General features: G+C 44.6%; 1 protein-coding gene across 1 annotated transcript; it reads left to right on the top strand.

Moving 5' to 3' along the window:
* The first annotated feature begins 5,048 nt into the window (after nt 1-5,048).
* ALKAL1 (ALK and LTK ligand 1) lies at nt 5,049-13,991 on the top strand. The gene is made up of 5 exons (XM_065895732.1): nt 5,049-5,228; nt 6,236-6,251; nt 11,242-11,295; nt 12,746-12,826; nt 13,927-13,991. The coding sequence occupies exons 1-5, from the start codon at nt 5,049-5,051 to the stop codon at nt 13,989-13,991; spliced, it is 396 nt and encodes a 131-aa protein (XP_065751804.1).
* Nucleotides 13,992-14,476: the final 485 nt, after the last annotated feature.

The following is a 14,476-nucleotide window of genomic DNA, read 5'->3' as shown; positions in this document are numbered from 1 at the left end:
AACACACCAAGACATATATTAATCAAACTATCAAAAATTAATACAAAGCAAAAATATTAAAAACAGCAAGGGAAACACAGCAATTAACATACAAGGGAATCCCCATAAAGTTAAGAGCTGATCTTTCAGCAGAAACTCTGCAAGCCAGAAGGGAGTGGCAGGACATATTTAAAGTGATGAAAGGGAAAAACCTACAACCAAGATTACTCTACCGAGCAAGGATCTCATTCAGATTCGATGGAGAAATTAAAACCTTTACAGACAAGAAAAAGCTAAGAGAATTCAGCACCACCAAACCAGCTCTACAACAAATGCTAAAGGAACTTTTCTAGGCAGGAAACACAGAAGAAGGAAAAGACTTACAATAACAAACCCAAAACAATTAAGAAAATGGTAATAGGAACGTACATATTGATAACTACCGTAAATGTAAATGGATTAAATGCTCCAACCAAAAGACACAGACTGGCTGAATGGTTACAAAAACAAGACCCGTATATATGCTGTCTACAAGAGACCCACGTCAGACCTAGGGACATATACAGACTGAAAGTGAGGGAATGGAAAAAGATATTCCATGCAAATAGAAATCAAAAGAAAGCTGGAGTAGCAATTCTCATATCAGACAAAATAGACTTTAAAATAAACAGTGTTACAAGAGACAAAGAAGGACACTACATAATGATCAAGGGATCAATCCAAAAAGAAGATATAACAATTGTAAATATTTATGCACCCAACATAGGAGCACCTCAATACATAAGACAAATGTTAACAGCCATAAAAGGGGAAATTGAGAGTAACACAATAGTAGTAGGGGACTTTAACACCCCACTTTCACCAATGGACAGATCATCAAAATGAAAATAAATAAGGAAACACAAGCTTTAAATGACACATAAAACAAGATAAACTTAATTGATATTTATAAGACATTCCATCCAAAAACAGCAGATTACACTTTCTTCTCAAGTGCTCATGGGACATTCTCCAGGATAGATCATATCTTGGGTCACAAACCAAGCCTTGGTAAATTTAAGAAAATTGAAATCGTATCAAGTATCTTTTTTGACCACAATGCTATGAGACTAGATATCAATTACAGGAAAAAAATCTGTAAAAAATACAAACACATGGAGGCTAAACAATACACTACTAAATAACCAAGAGATCACTGAAGAAATCAAAGAGGAAATTTTAAAAAATACCTAGAAACAAATGACAATGAAAACGTGACGACCCAAAACCTATGGGATGCAGCAAAAGCAGTTCTAAGAGGGAAGCTTATAGCAATACAATTCTACCTCAAGAAATAAGAAACATCTCAAATAAACAACTTAACCTTACACCTAAAGCAATTAGAGAAAGTAGAACAAAAAAAAAAACACCCCAAAGTTAGCAGAAGGAAAGAAATCATAAAGATCAGATCAGAAATAAATGAAAAAGAAATGAAAGAAACAGTAGCAAAGATCAATAAAACTAAAAGCTGGTTCTTTGAGAAGATAAACAAAAGTGATAAACCGTTAGCCAGACGCATCAAGAAAAAAAGGGAGGAGACTCAAATCAATAGAATTAGAAATGAAAAAGGAGACATAACAACTGACACTGCAGAAATACAAATGATCCTGAGAGATTACTACAAGCAACTACATGCCAATAAAATGGACAACCTGGAAGAAATGGACAAATTCTTAGAAAAGCACAACCTCCCGAGACTGAACCAGGAAGAAACAGAAAATATAAGCAGACCAATCACAAGCACTGATATTGAAGCTGTGATTAAAAATCTTCCAACAAACAAAAGCCCAGGACCAGATGGCTTCACAGGCCAATTCTATCAAACATTTAGAGAAGAGCTAATACCTATCCTTCTCAAACTCTTCCAAAATATAGCAGAGGGAGGAACACTTCCAAAGTCATTCTATGAGGCTACCATCACCCTGATACCAAAACCAGACAAAGATGCCACAAAAAAAAAAAAAACAAACAACTACAGGCCAACATCACTGATGAACATAGATGCAAAAATCCTCAAAAAATACCAGCAAACAGAATCCAACAGCACATTAAAAGGATCATACACCATGATCAAGTGGGGTTTATCCCAGGAATGCAAGGATTCTTCAATATATGCAAATCAATCAATGTGATACACCATATTAACAAACTGAAGGAGAAAAACCATATGATCATCTCAGTAGATGCAGAAAAAGATTTTGACAAAATTGAACACCCATTTATGATAAAAACTCTCCAGAAAGTAGGCATAGAGGGAACTTACCTCAACATAATAAAGGCCATATATGACAAACCCACAGCCAACATTGTACTCAATGGTGAAAAACTGAAACCATTTCCACTAGGATCAGGAACAAGACACGGTTGTCCACTCTTACCGCTATTATTCAACATAGATTTGGAAATTTTAGCCACAGCAATCAGAGAAGAAAAAGAAATAAAAGGGATACAAATCAGAAAAGAAGTAAAGCTGTCACTGTTTGTAGATGACATGATACTATACATAGATGCTACCAGAAAACTACTAGAGCTAATCAATGAATTTGGTAAAGTTGCAGGATACAAAATTAATGCACAGAAATCTCTTGCATTCCTATACACTAATGATTAAGAATCTGAAAGAGAAATTAAGGAGACACTCCCATTTACCATCGCAACATAAAGATTAAAATACCTAGGAATAATCCTACCTAAGGAGACAAAAGACCTGTATGCAGAAAACTATAAGGCACTGATGAAATAATTAAAGATGATACAAACAGATGGAGAGACATACCATGTTCTTGGTTGGAAGAATAAACATTGTGAAAATGACTATACTACCCAAAGCAGTCTACAGATTCAATGCAATGTCTACCAAACTACCAATGGCAGTTTTCACAGAACTAGAACAAAAAAAAGTTCACAATTTGTATGGAAACACAAAAGACCCTGAATAGCCAAAGCAATCTTGAGAAAGAAAAATAGAGCTGGAGGAATCAGGCTCCCTGACTTCAGACTATACTACAAAGCTACAGTAATCAAGACAGTATGGTACTGGCAGAAAAACAGAAGTATAGATCAACAGAACAAGATAGAAAGCCCAGAGATAAACCCATGCACATATGGTCACCTTATCTTTGATAAAGGAGGCAAGAATATACAATGGAGAAAAGACAGCCTCTTAAATAAGTGGTGCTGGGAAAAGTGGACAGCTACATGTAAAAGAATGAAATTAGAACACTCCCTAACACCATACACCAAAATAAACTCAATATGGATTAAAGACCTAAATGTAAGGCCAGACACTATAAAACTCTTAGAGGAAAACATAGGCAGAACACTCTATGACATAAATCACAGCAAGATCCCTTTTGACCCACCTCCTAGAGAAATGGAAATAAAAACAAACATGAACAAATGGGACCTAATGAAACTTCAAAGCTTTTTCACAGCAAAGGAAACCATAAACAAGACGAAAAGACAACCCTTAGAATGGGAGAAAATATTTGCCAACGAATCAATGGACAAAGGATTAATCTGCAAAATGTATAAACATCTCATGCAGCTCAACATTAAAAAAACAAACAACCCAATCCATAAATGGGCAGAAGACCTAAATAGACATTTCTCCAAAGAAGACATACAGGAAGAAAGAAAGAGAGAGAGAGAGAAAGAAAGAAAAAGAAAAAAGCTCTGCACAGGCAAAGGAAACCATCCAAAAAACTGAAAAGGCAAGCCACTAAATGGGAGAAAATATTTGCAAACTATCTATCTGTTAAAGGGTTAATATCCAAAATATATTAAAAACACACACAATTCAAGACCAAAAAACCCCCTAAACAACCTGATTAAAAAATGGGCAGGGGAACTGAATAGACATTTTCCCAAAGGAGGCACACAAATGGCCAACAGATACATGAAAAGATGCTCAATGTCACTAACCATCTGGGAAATGCAAATCAAAACCGCAGTGAGATATCATCTCACACTTGTTCGTATGGCTGTGATCAAAAAGACAAAAAATAGTTAAGCATTGGTGAGCATGCAGAGAAAGGGGAATCCTTGTGCACAGTTGGTTCAAAATTAGTGCAGCCACCATGGAAAACAGAACTACCATATGATCCCGCAGCCTCGCTTCTGGGTTTATAGCCAAAGGAACTGAAACCGTATCTCAAAGAGATTTGTGCACTCCCATATTCATGACAGCATTATTTACAATAGCCAAGGTACGGAACCTCCTAAGTGTCAGTCAACAACAGATGAATGGATAAAGAAGACGTCACATACACACACACTGGAATACTACTCAGCCATGAGAAAGAAGGAAATCCTGCCGTTTGTGACAACTTGGATGAACCTGGAGGGCATTATGCTAAGTGGAATAAGCCAGACAGGACAAATACCGCATGATATCACTTACATATGGAATTTTTTAAAAGTCAAATTGATAGAAACAGAGTAGAAAAGTGGTCGACTGGGCTGGGGAAACAGAGAGAGGCTAGTAAAAGGACAGACTTTCAGCCATAAGATAATATGGTCTGAGGGTGTTTTTCCCTGACGGATAATTGATGGGGAGTCCCTGCCCCACGGTCGTTTCTATATCCTTCTTCCGCCAGCTCCGAGCTGGGGGCGGGGCGAGGGGCTGGGGGCGGGGCTCGAGCTCAGGGGACCCGCACCTTCCCTCCCAGCAGCTGCGTCTCCGCCGCCGCGCGCCGCTACCGCGCCGCTCCCCTCGGTCCCGACCGCGAAGTTGGTTCTCTCGATCCCCGTGGGCTGGACGGGGCGGCGGGCAGAGCCGGCCTTGCGCGGGGAGCCCGGACACCCGCAGAGCCGAGGCGGGGCCGTCGGGGAGGCCGCGCGGACCTGTGAGCATCTGCGCGCTGGGCCTCGCCCAGGTCCCCGGGGCAGCCGCGCGTCCCCGCCCGTGTCCTCGTCCTGCGTCCCTCCCCGAGGCGCGCAGGTGTCGCCCGCCGTCCGTCTTCGGGGCGTGGACCCTCCGCCTCCGCCCGAGACCCGCCTGATCTCCCTCCGGCCGCTCCCGCGCGCCCATGCGACCGGCGAGGCCAAGCGCCTGGCTGCCCGCGCTGCTGCTGCTGGCGCTGGTCCTGTCGCCGCGCGGGACCCAGGGGAGGCCCGGGGGCCGCAGGGGCGCGCGCGTCGCGGGCGAGGAGCCAAAGCCCTGGCTGTCCCTCCCCGCGGCCTCCCGGAGCGCAGGTAAGCAGCCCCGCGCCCGCGGCCCCGTGCGCCGAGCCCAGGGCGGGAGGACTCGTGCGGCCGGGAGAGGCGCGCGCTCGGGGCGGCCTGGCTCGCGCACCGCGGGAACAGGCCGGCAGCGCTCGCCGCCGACGGCGGGCGCTCGGGGAAAGAGGCAATGAGCTGGTGAGACGTACCGCAGCCGAGACGTTAAGAATCCAGAAACCCATCTTGCGGAGGAACCGGCTCGATGTGCCTCTTCCCCGTGAGAGAGGCCGGGCCTCGGAAGCGGGGGCCCGGAGCCCGAGGACATGCGCTTCAGTCCCAGCGGCCGAGGCGGGGCGGACAGGTTAGCACCTGGCGGCGCCTCTTTCCGGGCCAGCCCGGGTTTGGGGATTGGGTCAGGGTCCTGGCGTCGCGCGCCGGGACGCCCCTTTGCGCCCCCCTGGAGCTGGCGCAGGGCCTGGGTAGCTGAGCAGGCTCCACCCGCCGCCGCGGCTCCCGGATCAGCTCTGCGCGCCCAGGTTCCTGGCGCTTCGCTAACCAACGAGTGGTGGGGATGAGAAAAGGGAGAAAAAGTAGCCGACACGAGGGGTCCTGAGACACCCCAAGGCGGCGAGGACGGCGGCCGAACGAGGAGTAAACGTGAGAAGCCCGGGGCGAAGCGGCCCGACGGGGCGGCGGGGTTGCGGCTCGCTTAGGGCAGGAAGGCCGGGGCGGGGCAGGAGGAGGGAGCCGCTCAGACGCGCCTCTGCTGGGAGCCCGCGCACCTGCGGAGCGAGGACGCGCTGGCCGCCCAGCCCGGCAGCAGTAGGCGCCCCTCCCCGGGGCCCAATGGCTGAGGTCGCAGCCCACGGCAGCCTTGCTGTCATCTCCTCGCTCTTCTGCCTCTTACTTCACTTTGAACAAAGCAGAGAGGGGTTTCTTAGGACCGTTTTTCTTTCATGATAGTTATGATATAAATATATACACATTCACTGCACAAATTTTCATCCAGTACTTGCTGCGTGCCAGTCACCATGCAGAGGCCGAGGCCACCCAGGGGAGCAGGCAGTCAGGTGTCTGCGCTCTGACGGCACGTTCTAGGTGGGGAGGCGGGGAGGCTGGCGCACAGGTAGACCCAAAGAGGAGGCCAGTGACGGGCTGAAGGGGAGGCAGGGGATGGAGAAGGTCCAGGAAGCTGAGACAGGAGGACCCAGGACCTCGTCCAGGGCTGGGCAGGGCTTTCCAGCGTGGTGGGGACACACAGGGCTTTCCCGGAGGGGAGCTGGGCAGGAACGGTGACCACCGCAGTGATGCAGTGACGGCCCCACACCCTTCGCATCCTCGGACTTGCAACTTCTTGGCCCCAACGTTTATCTCAGAATGGAATGTCACTTTGGAAAGTAAAAGAGTGGAAGAAAGTCTCCAACTACTGAACATTTGTGGTAACATTAATTCAGACCTGTGTCATTGAAGTTTAACAGATCTTTTCTCTGTAAAAGGCTGAAGCTCTACCGAAGTGAGTTTCTAGGGAGAAAGAATATTTTATTAAAAGTTAAAATGTAAGTGGCAACAATCCGAAGTTTAAAAAAACAACACAGCCCAGCAGAGCGTGATCTGTGCACCACATCGGTTGCTTTCTCCAGCTGTTTGTGATGTAGTCTTTGGATGACGTGAGGAGGAAGGGTGACTCTTTACATCCGTATCTGAGTCTGTGAAAGTGAAGGGGACACTCGGACATGGGTCAGGGACCAACAAGGATGTGAGCTGGCCCTATCCAGGTGGTCCTCACAGGCACACTCGGGTGTGGCGGGGTTCACAGCTCATTGAGGAGGAAACATCTCCCAGGCTCTGGAGGCTAAGGACTGTCATCCCTGCCAGGTACCTCGGGAATTCTGACCCCGTGATTCTGCGACATAGTAAACACCATCACCCGGGCCTTCGCATGCGCTCTGGGCTCTGAAACCCTTGCTGCACCTGCGGCTGCGGTGCCTCCCTTTTCTGTAGGTCAGCGGCTTCCCTAAACACTCCCGTGAGGCTCGAGGTGCAGGGATCGGTCCACGTAGGGGAAGCAGTAAGTGGGGAAGCCTCGGGTGAGAGGGTGACCAGCGAGGATGCCGTTAGAATTGGAGGGGGGCACTGGGAAGGAGGAGATGCGAGAGGTAGGTACCCATCACCCTCAGGATTCACCATCCCAGGCCCCCCTTCCTCCCCGCCCCATGCATTGTTCACGTATCACCCATCCATCAGTTCATCTAGCCACTCACAGCACACACCTGACGTGCTCTGATGGGCATGGGAATACGAAGTTAACCAACATTATTGACTCGTGCTGAAGGAGCTCAGGTTAATGACCAAACCCCACTCCCCATGTCTCTACAATCTGATCCTTCCTTTTTATCGTCCTGCCCATCGCCCTGGTTCAAGCCTCAGGACAATGTCACACTGTCTCCCTAACTCGGGTAGCGCCCCCTGCTGGGCTGCCTCATTGGGCTAAGCATGGAAAGTGTGTGTTTTCATAACCTGTATCCCTTCTCCCCTCTGTTGTCTGACCATCACACCAGCAGAATGGAGCAAAGAATCGTTCCCAGAACTCTGCAAAAGAAAGGGAGCACTGCGGTACTCGTCACTGAAATGAAAACAGAGTCAGATGTCTGAGAAGTGGCAGCGGTGGGGCTGGAGAGGGGGGTTGGAGGAATTTGGGACAGAGAAGGAATTGGTGTGAAATTCGGGAGATGGAAGTATAAGGGGGACTTTTAGAAAGTTTTGATGGAAAAGCTTTGCCTTTTCAAGAGATGTCACTGAACATTTACATTCTTCTGCAGGCTTCATGGAATCAGATTTGTGTTGCTGGGTTGTTTTGGGTTTGTTTGTTTTTAATGTAAAGCCTTGCTGTCATGAGGCTTAAGGCAGGAATGTGAAGACCATTTTGGAGAGGTTCTTACAAACAATTACAAATGAATATTCTTTTTTTGAGATTAATACATCATTTTAATTGTATTTTTAAAATTTTTTAATTAAAAAAATTTTTTTTGCGGTATGCGGGCCTCTCACTGTCGTGGCCTCTCCCGTTGCGGAGCACAGGCTCCGGACGCGCAGGCTCAGCGGCCAGGGCTCACGGGCCCAGCCGCTCCGCGGCACGTGGGATCTTCCCGGACCGGGGCACGAACCCGTGTCCCCTGCATCGGCAGGCAGACTCTCAACCACTGCACCACCAGGGAAGCCCCTTTGCTCATTTTTAACAAGAAGTAGGTACAAGAGATAAGCTTGCCAACATTATATACATAATATGCAAGTCTGTTCCTTTAAAAATATGTTATTGTAAACTTAAAATTGTTGAGGGTGGCAGATGGTAACTGGTTTGGTTAAATGAAAACTAGAAAATTTCATAAATTGGACGAATGAGATGATAGGTTATTCAAGTTGTTCCAGGATAATCATCAAGCATTACCTAGGGATCCTTTTATTTATTTTAACTATTTATTTATTTACGGCTGCGTTGGGTCTTCGTTGTGGTGCATGGGCTTCTCATTGCAGTGGCTTCTCTTGTTGTGGAGCCCAGGCTCTAGACACGCGGGCTTCAGTAGTTGCAGCACGCGGGCTCTAGAACACAGGCTCAGTAGCTGTGGCACACGGACTTAGTTGCTCCGTGGCATGTGGGATCTTCCCAGACCAGGGCTCGAACCCGTGTCCCCTGCATTGGTAGGCGGATTCTTAACCACTGTGCCACCAGGGAAGTCCTGGGATCCTTTTATTTTTAACCCATGTGTACATGTAATCTATACCGTTGTCCTTAGATACCAGAGGGGTGAAGCCTACATTCTATTCTTGTGCCATCCAGCATGGTAGCCACTGGGTACCTATGAGTACTGAACACTTGCAGTGTGGCTGGTCCAAACTGAGGTGTGCTGTGAGTGTAAAATACACCTTGGATTTTGAAAACTTAGTATAAAAAATGTAGACTATCTTACTAGTAATTTAAAAATATTGATTACATATTGAAAGGATAATATTTTGGATATAATGGGTTAAATAAAGTATTAATTTAATTTTAATTTAATTAAAATTTTTAATTTTTCAACTTTTTTTTTACTTTTTAAAATGTGGCTACTAAAAATTTTTAATTACATATGTGGCTCCCATTTCTATAATGGAAGCCGATTGTTAAGACTGTTTTCCGTCAGAGCTCAATCGTCTAATTTTTTGTTGGGGGTAGTTCTCTCTTATTGAGTTCTTCATTTAATATTTTGTTGATCGAAAGTTATCACCAGGGCATCTAATCCCTAAATACAGATTCATTTTCAATTAACTAGTTGCTTATTGAAAAATGAAAACAGATTTACGTTGAAAAAAGTTGAAGTTGGACTTCTCTGGTGGTGCAGTGGTTAAGAATCCGCCTGCCAGTGCAGGGGACAAGGGTTGGAGCCCTGGTCCGGGAAGATCCCACATGCCACAGAGCAACAAAGCCCGTGTGCTACAACTACTGAGCCTGCGTTCTAGAGCCCACGAGCCACAACTACTGAGCCCGTGAGCCACAACTACTGAGCCTGCACTCTAGAGCCCATGCTCTGCAACAAGAGAAGCCACTGCACTGAGAAGCCCGTGCACTGCAACGAAGAGCAGCCCCTGCTCGCCACAGCTAGAGAAAGCCCGCGTGCAGCAACCAAGACCCAACGCAGCCAAAAATAAATTGATTAAAAAAAAAATGTTAATGAAAAGAGTATGCAATGAAAAATCTCTCTTCCCTCCCACCCTCAGAATCCTTGTCGCTGTTACCTCTCTGTAGACAATTGCCATTTTAGCTGAATACAAATATGATGCTACAGAGCAGGCACTGGCCACCTTGCTCTATTTCAAACATTTTTAAAATATTTGGGGCTTGGTGGGCCATACAATCTCTGCAACAATGTCTTGCCCCTGCATCGTAGCCTGAAAGCAGACGTAGGCCACACGTAAATAATGAGCATGGCTGTGGTCCAGTAAAACTTTATTTACAGTAACAGGCGTGGGGCAGGAGGAGTCCTGAGGGCAGTTTGCTAACCCCTCCACAGGCCAGCGCTGTTCGACACATGCACTACGACTTCTCTGTAAACCCTTTATCTCATCTCTGCATCTGCTCTCGCCCCTCCGTACCAGACATGATGATCTTTAAAAATGAAGCTCGATGGTATCACTCCCTTGCCTAAAAATCCTTGCCTTCTCCTCACCCTTAGACAAAGTTTATAAAGATGGTGAGCATCCTCCCTGTCACCCTGGCCAGGGCTGGACATACAGACTTGGAATCAGCTGCGTGAACAACCACAAGCTCATGTGTTTAGTGCTTGTCATTATAGTCTACTTGTAAGGATATTAAAACTATTTTATTGAGGCAAAATTGACGTACAACATTACCTTGGTTTCAGGCGTACAACATAATGATTCGATATTTGTATACGTTGTAAAATGATCACCACGAGAAGTCTGGTTACCATCCGTCACCGTACAGTTAACTTTCAGGGTTTACTCTTGGCACCGTTCTAATGTGCTCCACAGTATCACTGACCATATCCTCATGCTGTCCATCGCACCCCCATGACTTATTTATTTTATAACCAGAGGTCGGTACCTCTTGACCGCCTTCATCACCTATTCTGCTTCCTCCCCAGTGCCCCTCCCCTCCGGCAACTACTGTTCTGTTCTCTGTTTCTGTGAACCTAGTTTTGTTTGTTCATTTGTTTTGTTTTTTAGATTCCACGTGGAAGTGGAATCATATAGTATTTGTCTTTCCTGTCTGATTTATTTCACTTAACGTGATTCCCTCTAGGTCCATCCATGTTGTCACAAATGGCAGGGTATCATTCTTTCTTAGGGCTGAGTGCTATTCTGTTGTATACATATATACCACATTCATTCATCCATCAGTGAACAGTGAACAAGCACTTAGGTTGCTTCCGTATCCTGGCTGTTGTAAATAATGCTGCAGTGAACACCGGGGTGCAGATATCCTTCTGAGTTAGTGTTTATAAGGAGATTTTGTAATGATGGAAATGCATTCAAGAAATTCTAAAGTTTTCTTTTTCTTTTCAGAAATATTCCCAAGAGATTTGAACTTAAAAGACAAATTCATAAAGCATTTCACAGGTAGGCATGAACTTTATCAGTGATTCAATTAAATGAAAAGATTGTAGCACATTACTCCATGAGGCATTGAGGACATGAAAATAAATGTCTGTTAGAGGCTCACAGTCCTGTCAGGGAGGAAGGCAAAGGCTACTAGCTTGTTTTAATGGTGATGGGAACCAGATCTGGGTGAATGATAGAAGTGTAAACAGAATTTTAGGGAGACACAGGAAGTGGATGGTTTTGCCGAGAACTACCAGAAAAGGCTGTCGTGGACACGATATATAAGCTGGGCTCTAAGGATGAATAGGGTTTTCCCGGATGAGAGAGGCATCCTGGTCAGAGGCAATCCTTTGGACACACGGTGTGGTTTGGGGCAGGACCGGGCGGCCAGTCTAGGCAACGGTGTGTGTGGCCACTGGGCAGAGCGTGGCTGGAAGGCGGGTGGAGTCGTACTGCGATGAGTCCTCCGTGGTGTGCTAGGGATTTAGCTGTGCTCCCGGCCGGCGACACAGAGGAAGTATTTCTCACAGGGCAGGGCAGATTCCCTTCATATGTCACATGGTAAGCACTGGTGGCTTTCTCTCCCACGACACTCCTTGGTTCTTCGAATCAACTTGGTGCATCATTACATCTTGTGTCCCATGTTCTAGCAAATCACTTAATTCGAAGCGTGCACCCTGACCTTTACTCTGTTCCTAGTCATTCCCCCGCCTTTCCCTGTTTTACATCTCAGGCCAATAAGCTGGGAAAGATGTGGGTTCCCCCTTGACCAAAGCCCAGGGCCACCTTGTTAATTAACTTTCGAACGAGGGGCTGAAGGCCCTCCTGAGGCACCGGGAAGTGTAAGAAATTTCCTGATATTTCTAGAACCCTGGTAGTGGCACTGTGGGCTCCCCTACTTCTACCACTTCCATAAAAAGCAGACTCCAGATGTAGGGATGAATTTTGGTGAGGACTGTCTTGGGTTTGTGGGGAAAAAAAGGGAAGTCTCAAGACCCTGTCCACCTTACAGTGGTCCTTGACACAAATCACTCTAAGTAGAAAGTGGAATAAATGTCTCTACATATAAACATTCACTCCTATTAAATAAAAAACTGAAGAACAGAAAGTGGAAACCGTGGATATTTATTTTTTCTTCTTTCACATCCGCTTGATTTGCTCTCTGCAGATTTTTTGTTTTTCTGTCTAGAGCTTTTCCCTCTTACTTATTCTGAGGAGTTCTCCTGAAATCGACTTATGTTCCATTATGTGAGATGTTGAGAATGTGGAGTGAATTTCGATCGTTTTTCACAGATTACACCTCACTGCCTGCCCCAGAGTCTGGGGGAGCAGACGTGCCCCCAGGCAAGGTCTTTTAAGGGCGTGGAAAGATGTAAACCAGTTATATTATCTCTATCCATAAAGCGCTGGCAGATTTTATTGGAAAACACACCTATGTGTATGTAAGCATTCTTTTCCTGTCCAATAGGGCCGGTCACGTTTTCAGTCGAGTGTAGCAAACATTTCCACAGGCTCTACCACAACACCAGGGATTGCTCAACACCAGCTTGTAAGTAACTTGGGTCATTTTTGTCCTTTTTAAAAAATCTTTATCCAACAGTAAATGCACGTGATTTTAAACTTCAGCTGTCTGTGAGTGGGAAATAATAGACTAAACATTGTATGACGTGCTGTTTATAATATTGACGGTGCTTAAATTTAAGGTGTGTGCGTTCTGTTGACACCGTGAGGAATGAAACCACATTCTAATTGGGACTATTTCAGACAGATCTGAAAATAGCCAGATTTCCTTAAGGACCACAATGTCTCTCAGGATTTATCATTTGATAAATGATAAACCTTTGATCATTTATCAAATTCCTTGGCATAAAGAAGGCACTCTCTTATATAAATGGAAAAAAAAAAGATGACCATGAAGTGCAAGTCAAAATTTCCCCCTAAGCTTTTACAAGTAGTTTCATATCGCATCATTTCTATTCTGAGTGATAGACCTTTCTGAATAACGGTAGCGTGCGTTTTAAAGGTTACCTAAAGAATTCTTTGGGATTCTGAAGTTACTGAACTAAATAGCAATTCCAAACATTATATTTAAATGCTCCCCTTTAAACTGCCCAAATCATCATTAAGTGTGGTAACTCAGTTGGCTAATTTTAAATTCCTTTCTAAATCTAAACTTTCTTTTGAAAGAAAATGAACTTTAAACGTTTTGTATTTTTTTAAACTAAATTGGTCATCTTGAGGGATATTTAATTTTACTTGGGATGTTCAGTCAGAGTTGTTATGATTTTTTCAAAAACTACTTGTGTTTGATGACTAGAGAAAATGAACCTTGTTGGCATCTAGGCAGAATGATTAAGTGGTAGCGCAGCATATGGTGGAGAAACTCTGGGCTTTGGAATGAAACTGCTTACTAGCTATGAGACTCTTAACATTTTGAGGCTGTTTTCTCATCTCTAAAGTGAAGATGACAGTAACATCTTAGCTGCTTACATCATCAGGAATGAGAAAATCCAGGTTAAGTACTTGCTATATTAGATGTTTATTAAATTATGGCTATCATTATTAAGAATTAGCGACAATAACTTAACGTGGTTTTCCCCACATTTGTAGTAACCATGTACACAATTTACTTTTAAATGTTTCTCCTAGATTACAAAAGATGTGCTCGATTGCTCAAAAGATTAGCAGTGAGTCCTCTGTGCGCACAGGCATAGAAGACCTACGTGTGAGTATGTATTTATTAATTTTTCTGATTCTGTTTAACAGCCTGACTCTCTTAAGAAATTCTGAACAATTTAAAAAGCCCAGGAAGCTGATTTTAGCACCACCAAATAAATTTAACCTGCGGATTTTCCACTTAGTGTTAAAGCTTGGTCTAAATGGTTTATTGAATTAATAAAAAAAAGTCCTCAACAGTGATTGAATTAATAGAAACAGCTTTTTGGCAGCCTTACGAGTCCTCGGTGATTTTTTAAAACATTTCAACATTTGATGTTATGTCATTATTGTGCAGAAACCGTATGCATATACACATTAGATGAACAAAACTATTTAAAGGTCTACCTTCTTTTTAACTGGTCAAAGTATAATAAAAGTAGATATAATAAAAGTAGGGCCCTAAAGTTTTGATTTATGCTATATAGGCTATAATAAGAGAGGAAGTATTAGAAGAATAGAAGAAAAAGCAAACAATCAAACA

The sequence above is a fragment of the Phocoena phocoena genome, chromosome 17 (assembly GCF_963924675.1).
Source record: "Phocoena phocoena chromosome 17, mPhoPho1.1, whole genome shotgun sequence".
In the NCBI taxonomy this organism is placed as follows: Eukaryota; Metazoa; Chordata; class Mammalia; order Artiodactyla; family Phocoenidae; genus Phocoena; species Phocoena phocoena.
This window is presented reverse-complemented; position numbering and strand designations above follow the sequence as displayed.